The sequence below is a fragment of the Notechis scutatus genome, chromosome 3 (genome assembly GCF_049901735.1).
Source record: "Notechis scutatus isolate UNSWTSFEM ecotype Mainland chromosome 3, rNotScu1.2, whole genome shotgun sequence".
NCBI lineage: Eukaryota > Metazoa > Chordata > Lepidosauria > Squamata > Elapidae > Notechis > Notechis scutatus.
The window spans coordinates 159,709,890-159,722,554 of NC_142011.1; the positions used below are offsets into that span (position 1 = coordinate 159,709,890).

Genomic DNA, 12,665 nt, shown 5'->3' on the forward strand with positions numbered 1-12,665 from the left:
ATCAATTGTGTGCAAACTGTTTTGGACAGTTTCTTGCACCTGCTCTATGAAATCAGGTTGGTAGCTATAAGACCAGGACAAAGAAAAGGTTGCAGGTAAAATATCTTTCTGGTCAGTCTTGATCTTTCATAACTTTATGTACTTGTTGTTTTCTTGGCTACAGTGATGGAATGATTTCTAGTTGCTTTATTTGAGTATCTGCATTTTTTTAGTTACCAGTCCAGTCTACAGCTCTGATATTTTCTGGTGGACTTTATTAAGAGTTTATTTTTCTTTTCCTTAGCTACAGATAATGGTTTTAATCAGGGGTGGGATTCAAATTTTTTAACAACCAGTTCTGTTGGGCGTGGCTAAGTTGGTGGGCGTGGCTTGGTGGTCATGTTTTTGGCTGGGTCTGGCCAACTCAACATCACTCACATAGAGGCACGCATCTCCTCGCCTGGCCTCTCATGACTATGGGGATGCTGCAACGGTCGTAAGTGTGAAAAATGTGCCATTGTAACTTTGAATGGTCACTCCACACAAGCAAAGTACCAGCAAAGGAGGAGAAAAAAACTCCAAGTTCCTGAAACATGAAGTCCAGTCCTGCCAAGAACGTAATAAGGGTTAACAGGCAGTTTCTGTAAGCAACACCAGAATGTTTTCTTCCTGCTTTCCTTACAGGATTAGGCCCATAATTTCTTCTAACAACCGGTTCTCTGAACTGCTTGGAATGTTAACAACTGGTTCTAGCGAATAGGTGCAAACTGGTAGAATCCCACCCCTGGTTTAATAGAATATCACACCTCCAATAATTTCTATCATTCCCTTCCCATTTCATATTGCCAAGTATCATACATGAGAAAGCAGAACAAATAAAAGAATAACAAAGTGAAAAGGGGAAAGACCTGGAGGCTAGCAAGAGCATATTAATGGATTTTTTTGTGCCTTGGTAGTTGTGCTCTTGTTCATGTGGCTGTGAAGGGTGAACAATAGAGCAACTGTTGATGGGAAATGCAACAAAAGGTTTCTTTGCATTCGCTGCCTCCATTTATTTCCTACAGCCTAACTAGTCATGCATTATTTATCATTAGAACATTATGGTTTGAGGCAACCCTGCAATCTGTAGTAAGGAAATTATTAGCTAACTTTATACAAATGTCTGTAATGTTTCCCTAAAGGAGAAAACTCATTTTTGTTGTTGAAATTAAAATTAATTGATTCAAGGAGAATTGGGTGCTGAATAGAAGTTTCTTTATAGTAAGGAATAATCTGTCTAGAAAAGTGTTCGACCTAGATGTATTAGAGGTTTTCAAACAGGGGCTGACCTGTTAATTAGGGTTTCGTGAATTCCTGAATCCAGCAGGAAATTGAATCAGATGACCTATTGGATCATTTCCATCTCATCTAAGTTAAAAAGTGTGCAACAATTTCCGTGCATGACTTAAGGATATAGGGTAATTCAGATTTAAATCCAAAGCATTTGTGCTAGGTCTGTGCATGGACTTGGAACATGTGCATTCTGGCAAAGATCTTTTGGAGTTGTAGAGAGAGAGCTGACAAAAGGAAAGCTTGCAGCTTGTGAACCTGGAGAATTAGAAAGTATGTGTCAGGTGGGTGCTAAGCAATGAGAGCAGGAAAGGAAGGTTTGCATTGGAGATGAAAAATAGGTGTTGCTGGATGGAAGCAGCAAATGGCTATAGAAAAATGGCAGCCAGGAAAGTAGAAAGTAGAGGGTTGGGTGGGAAAGAAGCTTTGCATTGCTAGAGAAGTAAGATGTCTGGACCCAGTGGATGCGACGGTAGGAATGAAGTGGCTGTGAGAAAGGAAAGAATGGAGTGGTAAAGAGAGGGCTCAGGTGGGTATGGGATGACACTGGTGACACAGGAAATTTCAGGTAGGTATGGGTAGACCCAGTGTATGACACACCTAAGTTCCCTTCTGGTGGTGTTCAGAAAGTTGCTGAAAATATTCCTGTTTTCCCTATCTTTGAGTCAGAGTATCGGTAGAGCCATCATAGGATGTTTTGTTGTTATATGGAGTTTTCCTTTTGAAAGTTTATGATCTCTTTCATTTCCTTTTCTTTTTAATGTCTTTTGCTTTTAATGTCTGTCACCCTGAGTTATCTGCAGTTGACTGACCTCTAAGCTGTACTCGAATGAATGAATGAATGAATGAATGAATGAAATGAAATGAAATGAAATGAAATGAACTTGGCAGTGGCTAATGGAAGTTAAAATAATGGTCTATGCAGAGTGGTCCTGCTGAACCTCTGCACCAAAATATGTTTGTTCCATGCATTTTTCATTTCATTTGTATCACTAATTCATTCTCTGATTCTATGAAGAATAGGGAAAGATTTATGCCTCTACTCTTGCTTGGAATCAGACCAACTGCACCTGTGATTTCTTGTAGGGGAAAAGTTACTCAGAAACACTGTAAATTACGAATATGGGAATGGGAAAGAAAGGTGCTATAACATGTGGTCCAGTAATGCACTTCAGCTCCAACTGTTTCCTGATGATTTGCAAATACTGTATCAAAATCAATAACTAGCTCAGAAAATTTATGCATAGACAAAGATGAGTTCAGAGTCACTGTAGAAAAATTCAGTCCTGAAATATGTGGTGATTGCATAGAATAAATAAAGGAGAATATTTGTAGCTCAGGGTTGAAATGAGAAGTCCTTGGTGCATTCTGAACTTGGTTGTTTTCTTGCAGACATTCAGTTACCCAAACTAGGTAATATCATCAGTGCTTGTGATGATGGTGTTACCTAGTCTGGTAATGAAATGTCTTCACTAAAACAACCAAGCTTAGGGAGCACCAAGGACCCCTGATTGCATAGAAGTATTACTGCAGGTTACATTCTTGCCCGTTTCTCCCTGCTGTCCCCTGAAAAGTAGAATTAAGTAGAATTAAAAAACACCATTTACAAGTATTTGCTTAGTGAGTTCTAACATACAACAGCTGGAATGTTAATTCGGATAGTTCCTAAATATTAAGGATGCGCGCACTTTAAATTTATTAGGAAAAAAATATTCATCATTGCATAATCACAGCATCCCCGGCCTATTCATTAAGGCACACCTGCATTAAAAAAAAACTAAAAAAAAAGATACAACATGGCATGCACAGCTGTATCAAATATATTAAGATTAGAAATTTTTCCTTTGAAGAAAACACTGAAATAAAAGCTCCCCCCTATTCCATGCAATTATTACATTATGATAGGCTGTGGTACCTAAGGGATCTCAGTTTCCCACAAGTAGTGGGAAAACATTAGAAGTGAAATTTATTTTGAAATACTACAGCTGCATTATGCACATTTTTAAACTCAGATACTGCACCTGAGTAATGAAATAATATTGTTGCTGGAAACTTTTTATACATAGCAAACTGGTATAAATTTAAAGTAGTACTTTTATGATACTGTATTATTTGCAATTTGTTGATTATGTTAGAAATTATGTAAATAAGCAATTGCAGATTTACACAGACCTAATTACAGAATTACCAGACCCATAATTGTCTTAAATCACACAAATAGGATAGTATGGCTCTCATTAGATATTTTATGGTTAAATGGCAGTCTGTTAGATCAAGCTTTTTAAAAATATATGTTGTAGTACTTAAAAGAGAAAATCATGATTTAAATAATCAAACTGTTTCTTGCTATCAGGGCATGTAAATGTTGTGTTTTACTTTCGTATGGACTTGTTTTAGTGTATTTTGATGGTGTTCCTGAGAATTATTTTTATTGTGGGAGCATATAAGTATATTTAATAAATAATTAAAATAAATATTATAAATTAAATTACAATTAAATTTTTAGGAGTGTCAAGATATATCTTTGCATATATCTTTGTATATATTCAATCTGAAGGAGACCTTTTAGCATGGATCTATAAGCTAGCACAAACAAGTAGTATTAAAATATTTTTAAACTTTTAATTAAAATTTAATTTTCAGCCTTTACTTAGTATATTCCTGTTTTATATTTATGATGTTACATTTTAATTCTGTTTTCCCTCGATGCTTGGTTTTAAAGGTTTCATATGTTGGGAAAAATATGTAACTTTTTAGTCTGAAAATTAGATCAAAATTAAATTGAACTCTGTATAAAGAACACTCATGGAACTATAATCAGTAATTGAAATGTAATGCAAAGTATTTCTATAATCAATTATATAATCAAAAGAAGTAACCTTGCATGTTACTGAAGCCTGTATATCTGATTTTGGACATGTTTCTGATAAAAGATTGGTCCTTTTTGTTACATTATTTTTAGATCTTTCAAGTTGCTTACATCATCATAAAAGCTGCTAACGCTCCAAGGCCCGGAAACTGGATTTTGGAACGTTCTGTGAATGGTATTGAATTCAGCCCCTGGCAATACTATGCAATTAGCGATACCGAGTGTCTAACCAGATACAACGTGACACCAAGACTTGGTCCTCCTACATATAAGAAAGACAATGAAGTGATATGCACTTCCTATTATTCTAAACTTGTTCCACTTGAGCATGGAGAGGTATGTTTTCTTTTGGTTCATGTGCCTATTATTTGTGGCCGTGGAAGGAATAAAATGATAACAAAAATCTTTCTGCTGAAAAGTTCATTCTGTTTTTCCTCCATCCATCTTTTATCTATCAATAGTAGCAACTGAGGCAGGTTTGATTTCTGAGGATCAAAAGCTTTCCAATTTATGAAACACTTCTTGCAGGGGACACTTTGAGTCTCCTCTGAAGTAGAATTCCACAGATCTGGTAGTATCTGAACAAGGAAATTATTCTTTGTTTTGATACTAAACTAGTGCAACACATTGTATGGTGCTGTATTTGAAAAACGTTTAGAATTTGAAATTAATGCAAAGTACTGCAATGAGGTTGCTAACCCAGGAAAGGAAAAGTACAGAGATTATATGTCTTTATAGAAAAATCTATAATGGGTGTTAGTTGTTTTCTAGGCATAATTCAAGGTGTTTATCAGAGGGATAAAATATCTCTTCTGCTGTGAACCTGTTCCATATTTTGGAGAGCCCCTTTGAAGATGTTGACCAAATGCCAGTATCTATTTCTAATAAATGGGAAGGGCCTTGTTCTGGTTACAATTCTTTTGTATTTTTCTCCTAAAGGATGTGAATTTGTCTGTATGCTCTCAGAATTTATAAAATTGATTTTTATTTGTATTGATTATGTTGTTTTTCTTTACACTTACATTTTTATTTCAAATGTTGAGGTCTAGTTTGTTTGCTTATAAAAATAGGACAGTTGATAAGCTTCATAAATAACACAATAGATAAAATGTACATTCTCCTTTAGCTGGATCTCAATTGTTTTGTAGGGAAAGTTTTTAATAAAATTGTTTAATTGCTTTAGGAAAAAAATAACACACTGGAATAAAAATCTGAATGACTGTATGCAGCTTGAACTCTGAAATAATTGTTGGCATCATTTCAAGGAGAGCTTGATCAAAAGAGCTGGCATTGGCAGGTCAACAGTTGATTGTTATTCCTTTCAAGCAGCTCTATTCATACTTGCTATCTGGCATAGATCAGAGAAGCAACCCGTCTTATAAGGAAATTGTGCATTGAAAATTAACCTGCAATGAATGCAGATAGAACTCTGACTTCAATACAAAGTTACTAGAAAAGAAATCTAAAATTTTCCTTAAAAGAATATGCATTTGGAACTAAAACACTAGTAACATTAATTTAGTAAATGCTAAATTGCTGCTCTAGGCCTAGTTACAAGCATGGTCCAACGTTAAATTGAGATATCAGATTGCTGGATATTTCTGATGTTTCCTGAGCTGAAACATTTGTTCTAATCCTCATAATTGAAAGAAATTTAGAATAAAGCATGTTAGGAAATTTTAGTAGACTTTTAACTGGGTTTAATGCTTTCCTGACTTTTAAAGTTAAATGGAATTAGCGTCTATACGTTCCAGACAGATTTTATATCATGGAGAATTCTTTGAATTAAAGTCAACATCTGGACAGCATCCAAGTAGGAGAAGGCAGGTTTAAGTTCTCAAATTATTTAAACAAAAATCCAGCTGTCAACTTCATTGTTTTCATCCTCCTGCTGCTGCTGGCCAGGGATTCAGATGAGGGGGGCAGCCGTAAGATGTGCAAGCCGTGCAGAGCACAGGGGAGACTGCCAGGCCCAACAAGGGAGTGAGGGAGTGGGACAGGATGGTGATGCATGGCATGCTTTGTTGCAGGCAAGGCTGGAGAGGCTGTAGTGTTTCCCTGGGTAGAGGCTATGAAGAAGACACTGTTCAGAGTGGTGGCAGAATTGTAGGAAGTGGAGGGACAAAGGCTTCTTGGAGAGCCAACGCATGTTCTGCATATCACATTGGAAGTGCTTCAGCAGGCTTCAGTGAGGGGTAAAGGTGAGCCCAGTAACAGCAGAGTCTACCTGTAGGTCCTCTGTTCTTGGCCCAGCCTTCATCCTACAAAGCCTTGCAGGGTCTTGCAGTTTCAACATGTTGAAATCCTCAGATTGGTTGTTCAGGCTGCTTCACATGAGCGCTCGGTAGCTCACAGCAGGTTGAGGGCATTGAATTGCTCCTGTGATTATAAGTGCAGGCAAGCTGTCAAGTCCCCAAATTCTGATCAGGTGAACAGGAGGGCACTGCAACAGCCAGAAGTTTGAGGATCAGCAGTAACTTTCATTCAATGTTGCTGAAACTCTCAATAGTTACTGAATGAACGGTCATGAAGTATAGCTCTTCCTGAACTTCCCAGGGCACATATACAGATGTAACAGATGAGGAGAATAGAAACACACACACACATGCAAACATATGCACAGATGGAATACATTTCATTATTTTGTTACAAAGAAGAAAATATAGATACTTCCAATGTCCAATTTTGCTAAAGGGATATGGAAAAAAAAACAAGAAATATGCTCTGCATACATCTTGGCGTATTTGGAGCTTTAACTTAGTGGTGCTTTCTCTATAGCTTATAGTCTTAGTGACTAGTCCCTTTTTCTGTCTCATATGTCGTATGTTTTCAACTTTGCATTAGGCTTTTTTTGAGCTGTGGGCTTCTATTGCCATTTCTCATATTTTTTTTCCTCTTTGGAATTTTTCCCGTTCTGCTTTTAGTACCTTCCTTTTAGGAATTGCTACCTACCTTAAGCTCCTTTTCCTATTATATCCTTTTGCTGAGGGATCCTGCAGTCCTGCAGATTGTTGTTGGGTTTCTTTTAATCTATATTTTTGAAGGATATTTTTGAATACCTCTTTAAGCACATTTAGTGTCCTGTAAAATCCATAAGTTCAGCATGATTGCATTTCCACACTATTTATTCCTTTGATTCTCCCCTGTTAGTTAGTAACAGGTCAAGGACTGCTGATCTTCCAGTGTTTTTTTCAAACTTCTAAAGCAGAGATTTGTCAGGATTGTGAGTTAGAAATTTCCGGGGAGGTCCACTCTTGGCAGAATTTATCTCCCCATAGAAAAAAAAGAGTTTGTATGAGATACAGACAGCTGATTCAACATCTTTAAGAAGGAATGTAAGGGATGTGTGTGTGAGGAGGTATTCAGTGAACATAATAGAATTTGAATTTGGTAAATCTTGTGCAGATCAGTCCAGTTCTGTTATTGTGTTCTTGAGTTCTTGCTTTAAAAAAAAAAGACTTTGAAAAAGCAGTTTTAAATAAGCAAATATAAAAGAAGGAATTTTATGTATAACAAACTGCAAATAAGAAAATAAAGCACTATTTGGCCTGAGTTTCACAAAACTTTGATTGTTCACCATTTTTCTTTTGACCTGTTTGCCAGCATACAAAAGCTTTTTGTTTTGTTTTGTTTCTGTACTATAAGCTCATTGGCTGGTAAATAATTCTAAATTCTTACAGAAGCCTATGAATGAGGAAACACCAGTTATTTTTACACAGATATGGACAATGTGCTTATAATTAAATTAGTCTTATTTTTTAGATACACACATCACTGATTAATGGGAGACCTAGTGCTGATGACCCTTCGCCAGCATTACTGGAATTTACCTCTGCAAGATATATCCGTCTCCGATTGCAGCGGATAAGAACTCTTAATGCTGATCTCATGACCCTTAGTCACCATGATCCTAAAGATGTTGATCCTATTGTTACAAGAAGGGTAAGCCGGTGATGTTCATTTATCAGTGTGCTTGAAACCTGTTATCTCTGCCTTGATGGAATTTATCCTAAAATAGGCTAAAATCCAGAATACTTGTTAATTTTTCAGCATGGAAGAATTAAGACGCTTATCATTGTCTTATGGGTGCTTTTTCAAATAATATTCCTGGAAATTAGGAGTACTGTGATACACTAATATGCTAAAATAGCGTATATGGTGATGTGATGACACATGGGCTATCTTCCATATTAGTCAACTATCTGTTTGGTAACTATGGCAAGGGGTTTAAGTATGGATTTAGAGCTCTTTTGGGGTCAATTTGTTTATTACCTAGTTAATTAAATATTAGTAAACAAGAATTGCTCTTCAAATACAGAACTGATTGCTGAAGCCAACTTGTTAGGCAAGGAGCATGATACCATGCTAGAAATGCACTGTCTTAACACTGACAATTAGCTCATAAACCTTGTTCTGCAAAAATACTCAATTTATGCACTGAGTGTTCTTTTATATAAAATACAGGTAGTATCTTGATGTAAAGATATATTGTGAACAGTGCTTTGTTTTAGAACAGCAACAATAGTGGTGAAGTAGCATTATCTGAAGGATCTAATACAGGGGTGTCAAACTCACAGCCCGCGGACCAGATGTGTCACGTACTGGCTACGCTCCTGCCCGGTTTAGTGAAGGGGAAAAAAGTTCCGGTACATCACATGATGCCGCTGTGACAACGCAAGTTTGACACCTCTGGTCTAATACTATTTTACAATTAGGTTAACCTAACAGGTGCCATAACCCTGCTAAAACTATTCTTGTTTCATTTCTATGAGAATGAAGACATATAATTACTTTTTAAACTTTCTGTAAAACCAATCTTATTAAAAATATTTCTGTATATTAAAGTAGTTTTAATTTTGAACACATGTAAATCTGAGCGCGTACAATATAATGTGTTGTATTGTATATGTATGTCCTTGAACAGTTTTATGTTATTTGTAGGGATTTTTAGATTTAGCATAAGAACATGACATAAGAATATGCCCTGACTGATCAATGTAATTTGTGTGTGTGTGTGTGTGTGTTTGTGTGTAAGGTGTGTGTGTGTGTGTGTGTATGAAGACCTTCACATGTAAACCTTATGTGTAAATTCTAACTGAAGCCAATTGCAATTTAGAAACTGGATTTTTAAAAAATTATAATTAAATATTTATGCATCATTATTTTCTAATGAATATTGGCTTATTGTGTTTCTGTTAAATGCATTAAACTTAATGACTCAAACTTTGCTTTATTTAGTATTACTATTCAATAAAAGACATCTCTATTGGAGGCATGTGCATTTGCTATGGGCATGCTCGAAGTTGTCCTTTGGATAAACACACAGAGGTACTTTTTTTTTTTACTTGTTCCTACAGACAAATGTACATTTTTGCCTTTTTGAAAAGCAAGATTATTTAGAAAGATAATATGATTGTCTGCTATTTATTGAAATGATAGCATTTCTAACACTTTTCTTTGTCTTATATCATATTAACTTTACATGAATTAAAGGGCCTTTTAAATCAGTGAACAAATACATACAAATCCAAAAAAGCTTACAGGAATAGGAACAGACACCGAGTGGATTGCTTTAACATTGCATAGGAATTAAGAAAATATGCTACATAAGAACGTATAGACTCAGTTCAAATGCATTATGTTTCCTTTTCTGGACATCTTCCTTACCAAATAAAACTATTTTGTATACACAGTTACACAATCGTATATAGATAACATCTGCTTGCAAACAAACAGCTGTGCAGACATGACAAGTGTTAACAATGCCTAAGCATTGCATAAGCACACTGCCTTGTGAAAACTTGTCAAAGTCCTGAATCATTAAAACATCTTAGATTTTTTTAGTCTCTTTACATTTTTCTGCAATTATTTTCATAGCTAAGTGCTTGAAGTATCTGATAAATTATTTTGTAAATGAAATATATACTACAGTTTATCCCTATATTATGCTTTAATGTATTGTTAGCTTTTTTGCCTTCTAGCAAATTATCTCTCTGGTAATTTGTTCATTTTTATAAAAAAATGCTGAAATTACTTACCTGCAATCATGCGCCACATGTTAATATGTTTTATCCAGAGTATCAGATAGGTGATGAAGAATCATGAGATGGAGTAAATTAAGAGTGACATTTTTTTACTGGGAGTTGGATTTTAAGACAATGAAACTTAACGGGTTTTTAGTTATTGCTGGAAAATAAATGTTTTTATTATTTTATAAGTAGAAGGAAAATAGGACAGTGTTCAGGAAATGGATAGTTAAGATCCAAATAGGCTACACAGAAGTAGTGTTTAATGAAATATATAAAGTCACAAAGAGAAGCCAATCATGAGGTCACACAGAGACATATCATTTTAGATCCTATGAAATATTGAAACATTTTGGTTTTAGTTATGGAATGTTTTGGTTATATGGAAAACCAATGGTAAAAATCAGATATCACCTGGAACTTTGTTTTCAGCTCTAATGAACCAGATAAGCAAAGGACAGAAGCAGCAGTAAAGAATTTTTCAGATTACTACATTGACCTATCAGCTTCTGCTGCACCCCCCCCAGCTTTCAAGCCCTGGGTTTCCATGTAGTTTGCCTTTTAAATACTAACCAGATCAACCTTTGCTCCACTTTTTTCAGAACAGCCTATGTTGGGTAGAAACAGATGTAACTTTCTCCAATTCTTTATTAAGTCATTCAGTTTCTCACATCTATGTTTAAATAAATGTCCACATTTGCACCTAGCGGTATCTGTCCACATCATCAACAAGCAGCTTTGCTTGTTGTATCTGGATTTTAAAAGAAGCTTTTCCCTTTCCTTTCTCTTTTGTTTTTCTTTTGTTCATACTATTGAACTACTTGTATTTATCAGTTGCTATTGTTGCTTTTTCATTGGATTCTTACAACTCTTACAGATGAGATTTTACACCAAGGTTTTGTACAAACTTACAATATACACAAGAATCTATCCAGCCCTAAACACTTAGAGGATATTTCAGGTATTTCTTAAATGTGGGATAAATAGTTTTGTTTTAAGGTAATTGGTAATAGAATCATATTATAATTTATTTTCATGTAGAAACTACAGTGCCAGTGTGAACACAATACTTGTGGTGAAAGTTGTAATGAATGTTGTCCTGGCTACCATCAGGCACCATGGAGACCTGGAACTATTTCTGCTGGCAACAAATGTGAAAGTATGTGGTACTAAATGACAGATCTCTTAAAGTTTACCACTTTACTGATTAGATAAGTAATCCATTCATCACTAAAACCATGAGTTTGACATGGGGAATTCTCTTTAATGATGCATAAATATTTCTAACACTGAAAATTTATAAGTAGTAAAATTTAAACCAAGCTTGTAAAACCTATGAATTTTTCATTTTTTCTTTGGAGCATATATTATCAGTCTGTCACCTTATTTCATGTAGAATTTAGATATTTGTAATTTTAATTTTCATTCTAATCTTTCAATAAAATATATAATCCAATATCTATATGTTTTGAGGAATAGAATGTGTTTATTAAACTGAATATATCATGTTATATATAAATGTATTATAGAAAATTAGATGTGAATTCATCAATAATCTTATTAGAATAAAATTGGGAATACTAAATAAACACCAGCAGCATAATACTCTTTTTTACTATAAGGTTTATGAATAAAGCTATTTTGATTAGTGACAGGTGGGAGACCAAAATTTTATTCATTCATTCATTCATTCATTCATTCATTCATTCATTCATTCATTTATCATGTCCATCTCCCTGATAAGGCAACTCTACATGATATTAATTATTATTTATTTTAATAGAAGGTTAAAGTCTTCCATCTATGTTTAATATTGAGTGTTATGTAAAAGGTTAATTTTGCATGTAGAATATAATGTGTTCAGTTTGTTTATCTGGTTGATTCACTTATTTACACACACACACACACACACACACACACACACACACACATACACACACACTAAAAGAGTATTGTTTTTTTTTTAGGATGCAACTGTCACAACAAAACAGAAGATTGTTATTATGACCAGAGAGTAGCAGATGAAAAAAAAAGTATAAACATATTTGGTCAATTCAAAGGAGGTGGAGTATGCATAAATTGTACACAACATACCACTGGAATAAACTGTGATGTGTGTAGTAATGGCTACTACAGACCACAAAAAGTAAGAGGATTCTGAAATATTGTTTATCATTACTTGTAAACAATGCTAAAACTTGACATCTAGTTTTTTTGAGCTTTACTATTCATTTAATATGTGGTTAAAACCATGTGAATTCATAATGAAATGATAAGACTAGGAAGACTGTCCAGCCATGTACAAACAATTTGTGAAAATAGTATCTCATGTATATTTTGTGTTATACCTGTTTACCTGTATATATAAACTCAACATTTGTCAAGACATCATTTACAAATACATATTAGATCAAAAGAAGGGAATTTCTGGCTTATGGGACTTTGTACCCTTCTCAATTTAA

General features: G+C 34.7%; 1 protein-coding gene across 2 annotated transcripts in view; it reads left to right on the top strand.

Moving 5' to 3' along the window:
• The window catches only part of LAMA1 (laminin subunit alpha 1), a 96,037-nt gene that overhangs the window by 16,261 nt on the left and 67,111 nt on the right, over window positions 1-12,665 (top strand). For both annotated transcript variants that reach the window (XM_087961552.1, XM_087961553.1), the window contains exons 4-8: window positions 4,271-4,513; window positions 7,940-8,119; window positions 9,416-9,505; window positions 11,245-11,362; window positions 12,171-12,349. In XM_087961552.1, the coding sequence (XP_087817678.1) occupies window positions 4,271-4,513; window positions 7,940-8,119; window positions 9,416-9,505; window positions 11,245-11,362; window positions 12,171-12,349 (810 nt within the window). The remainder of the gene's footprint in view (window positions 1-4,270; window positions 4,514-7,939; window positions 8,120-9,415; window positions 9,506-11,244; window positions 11,363-12,170; window positions 12,350-12,665) is intronic.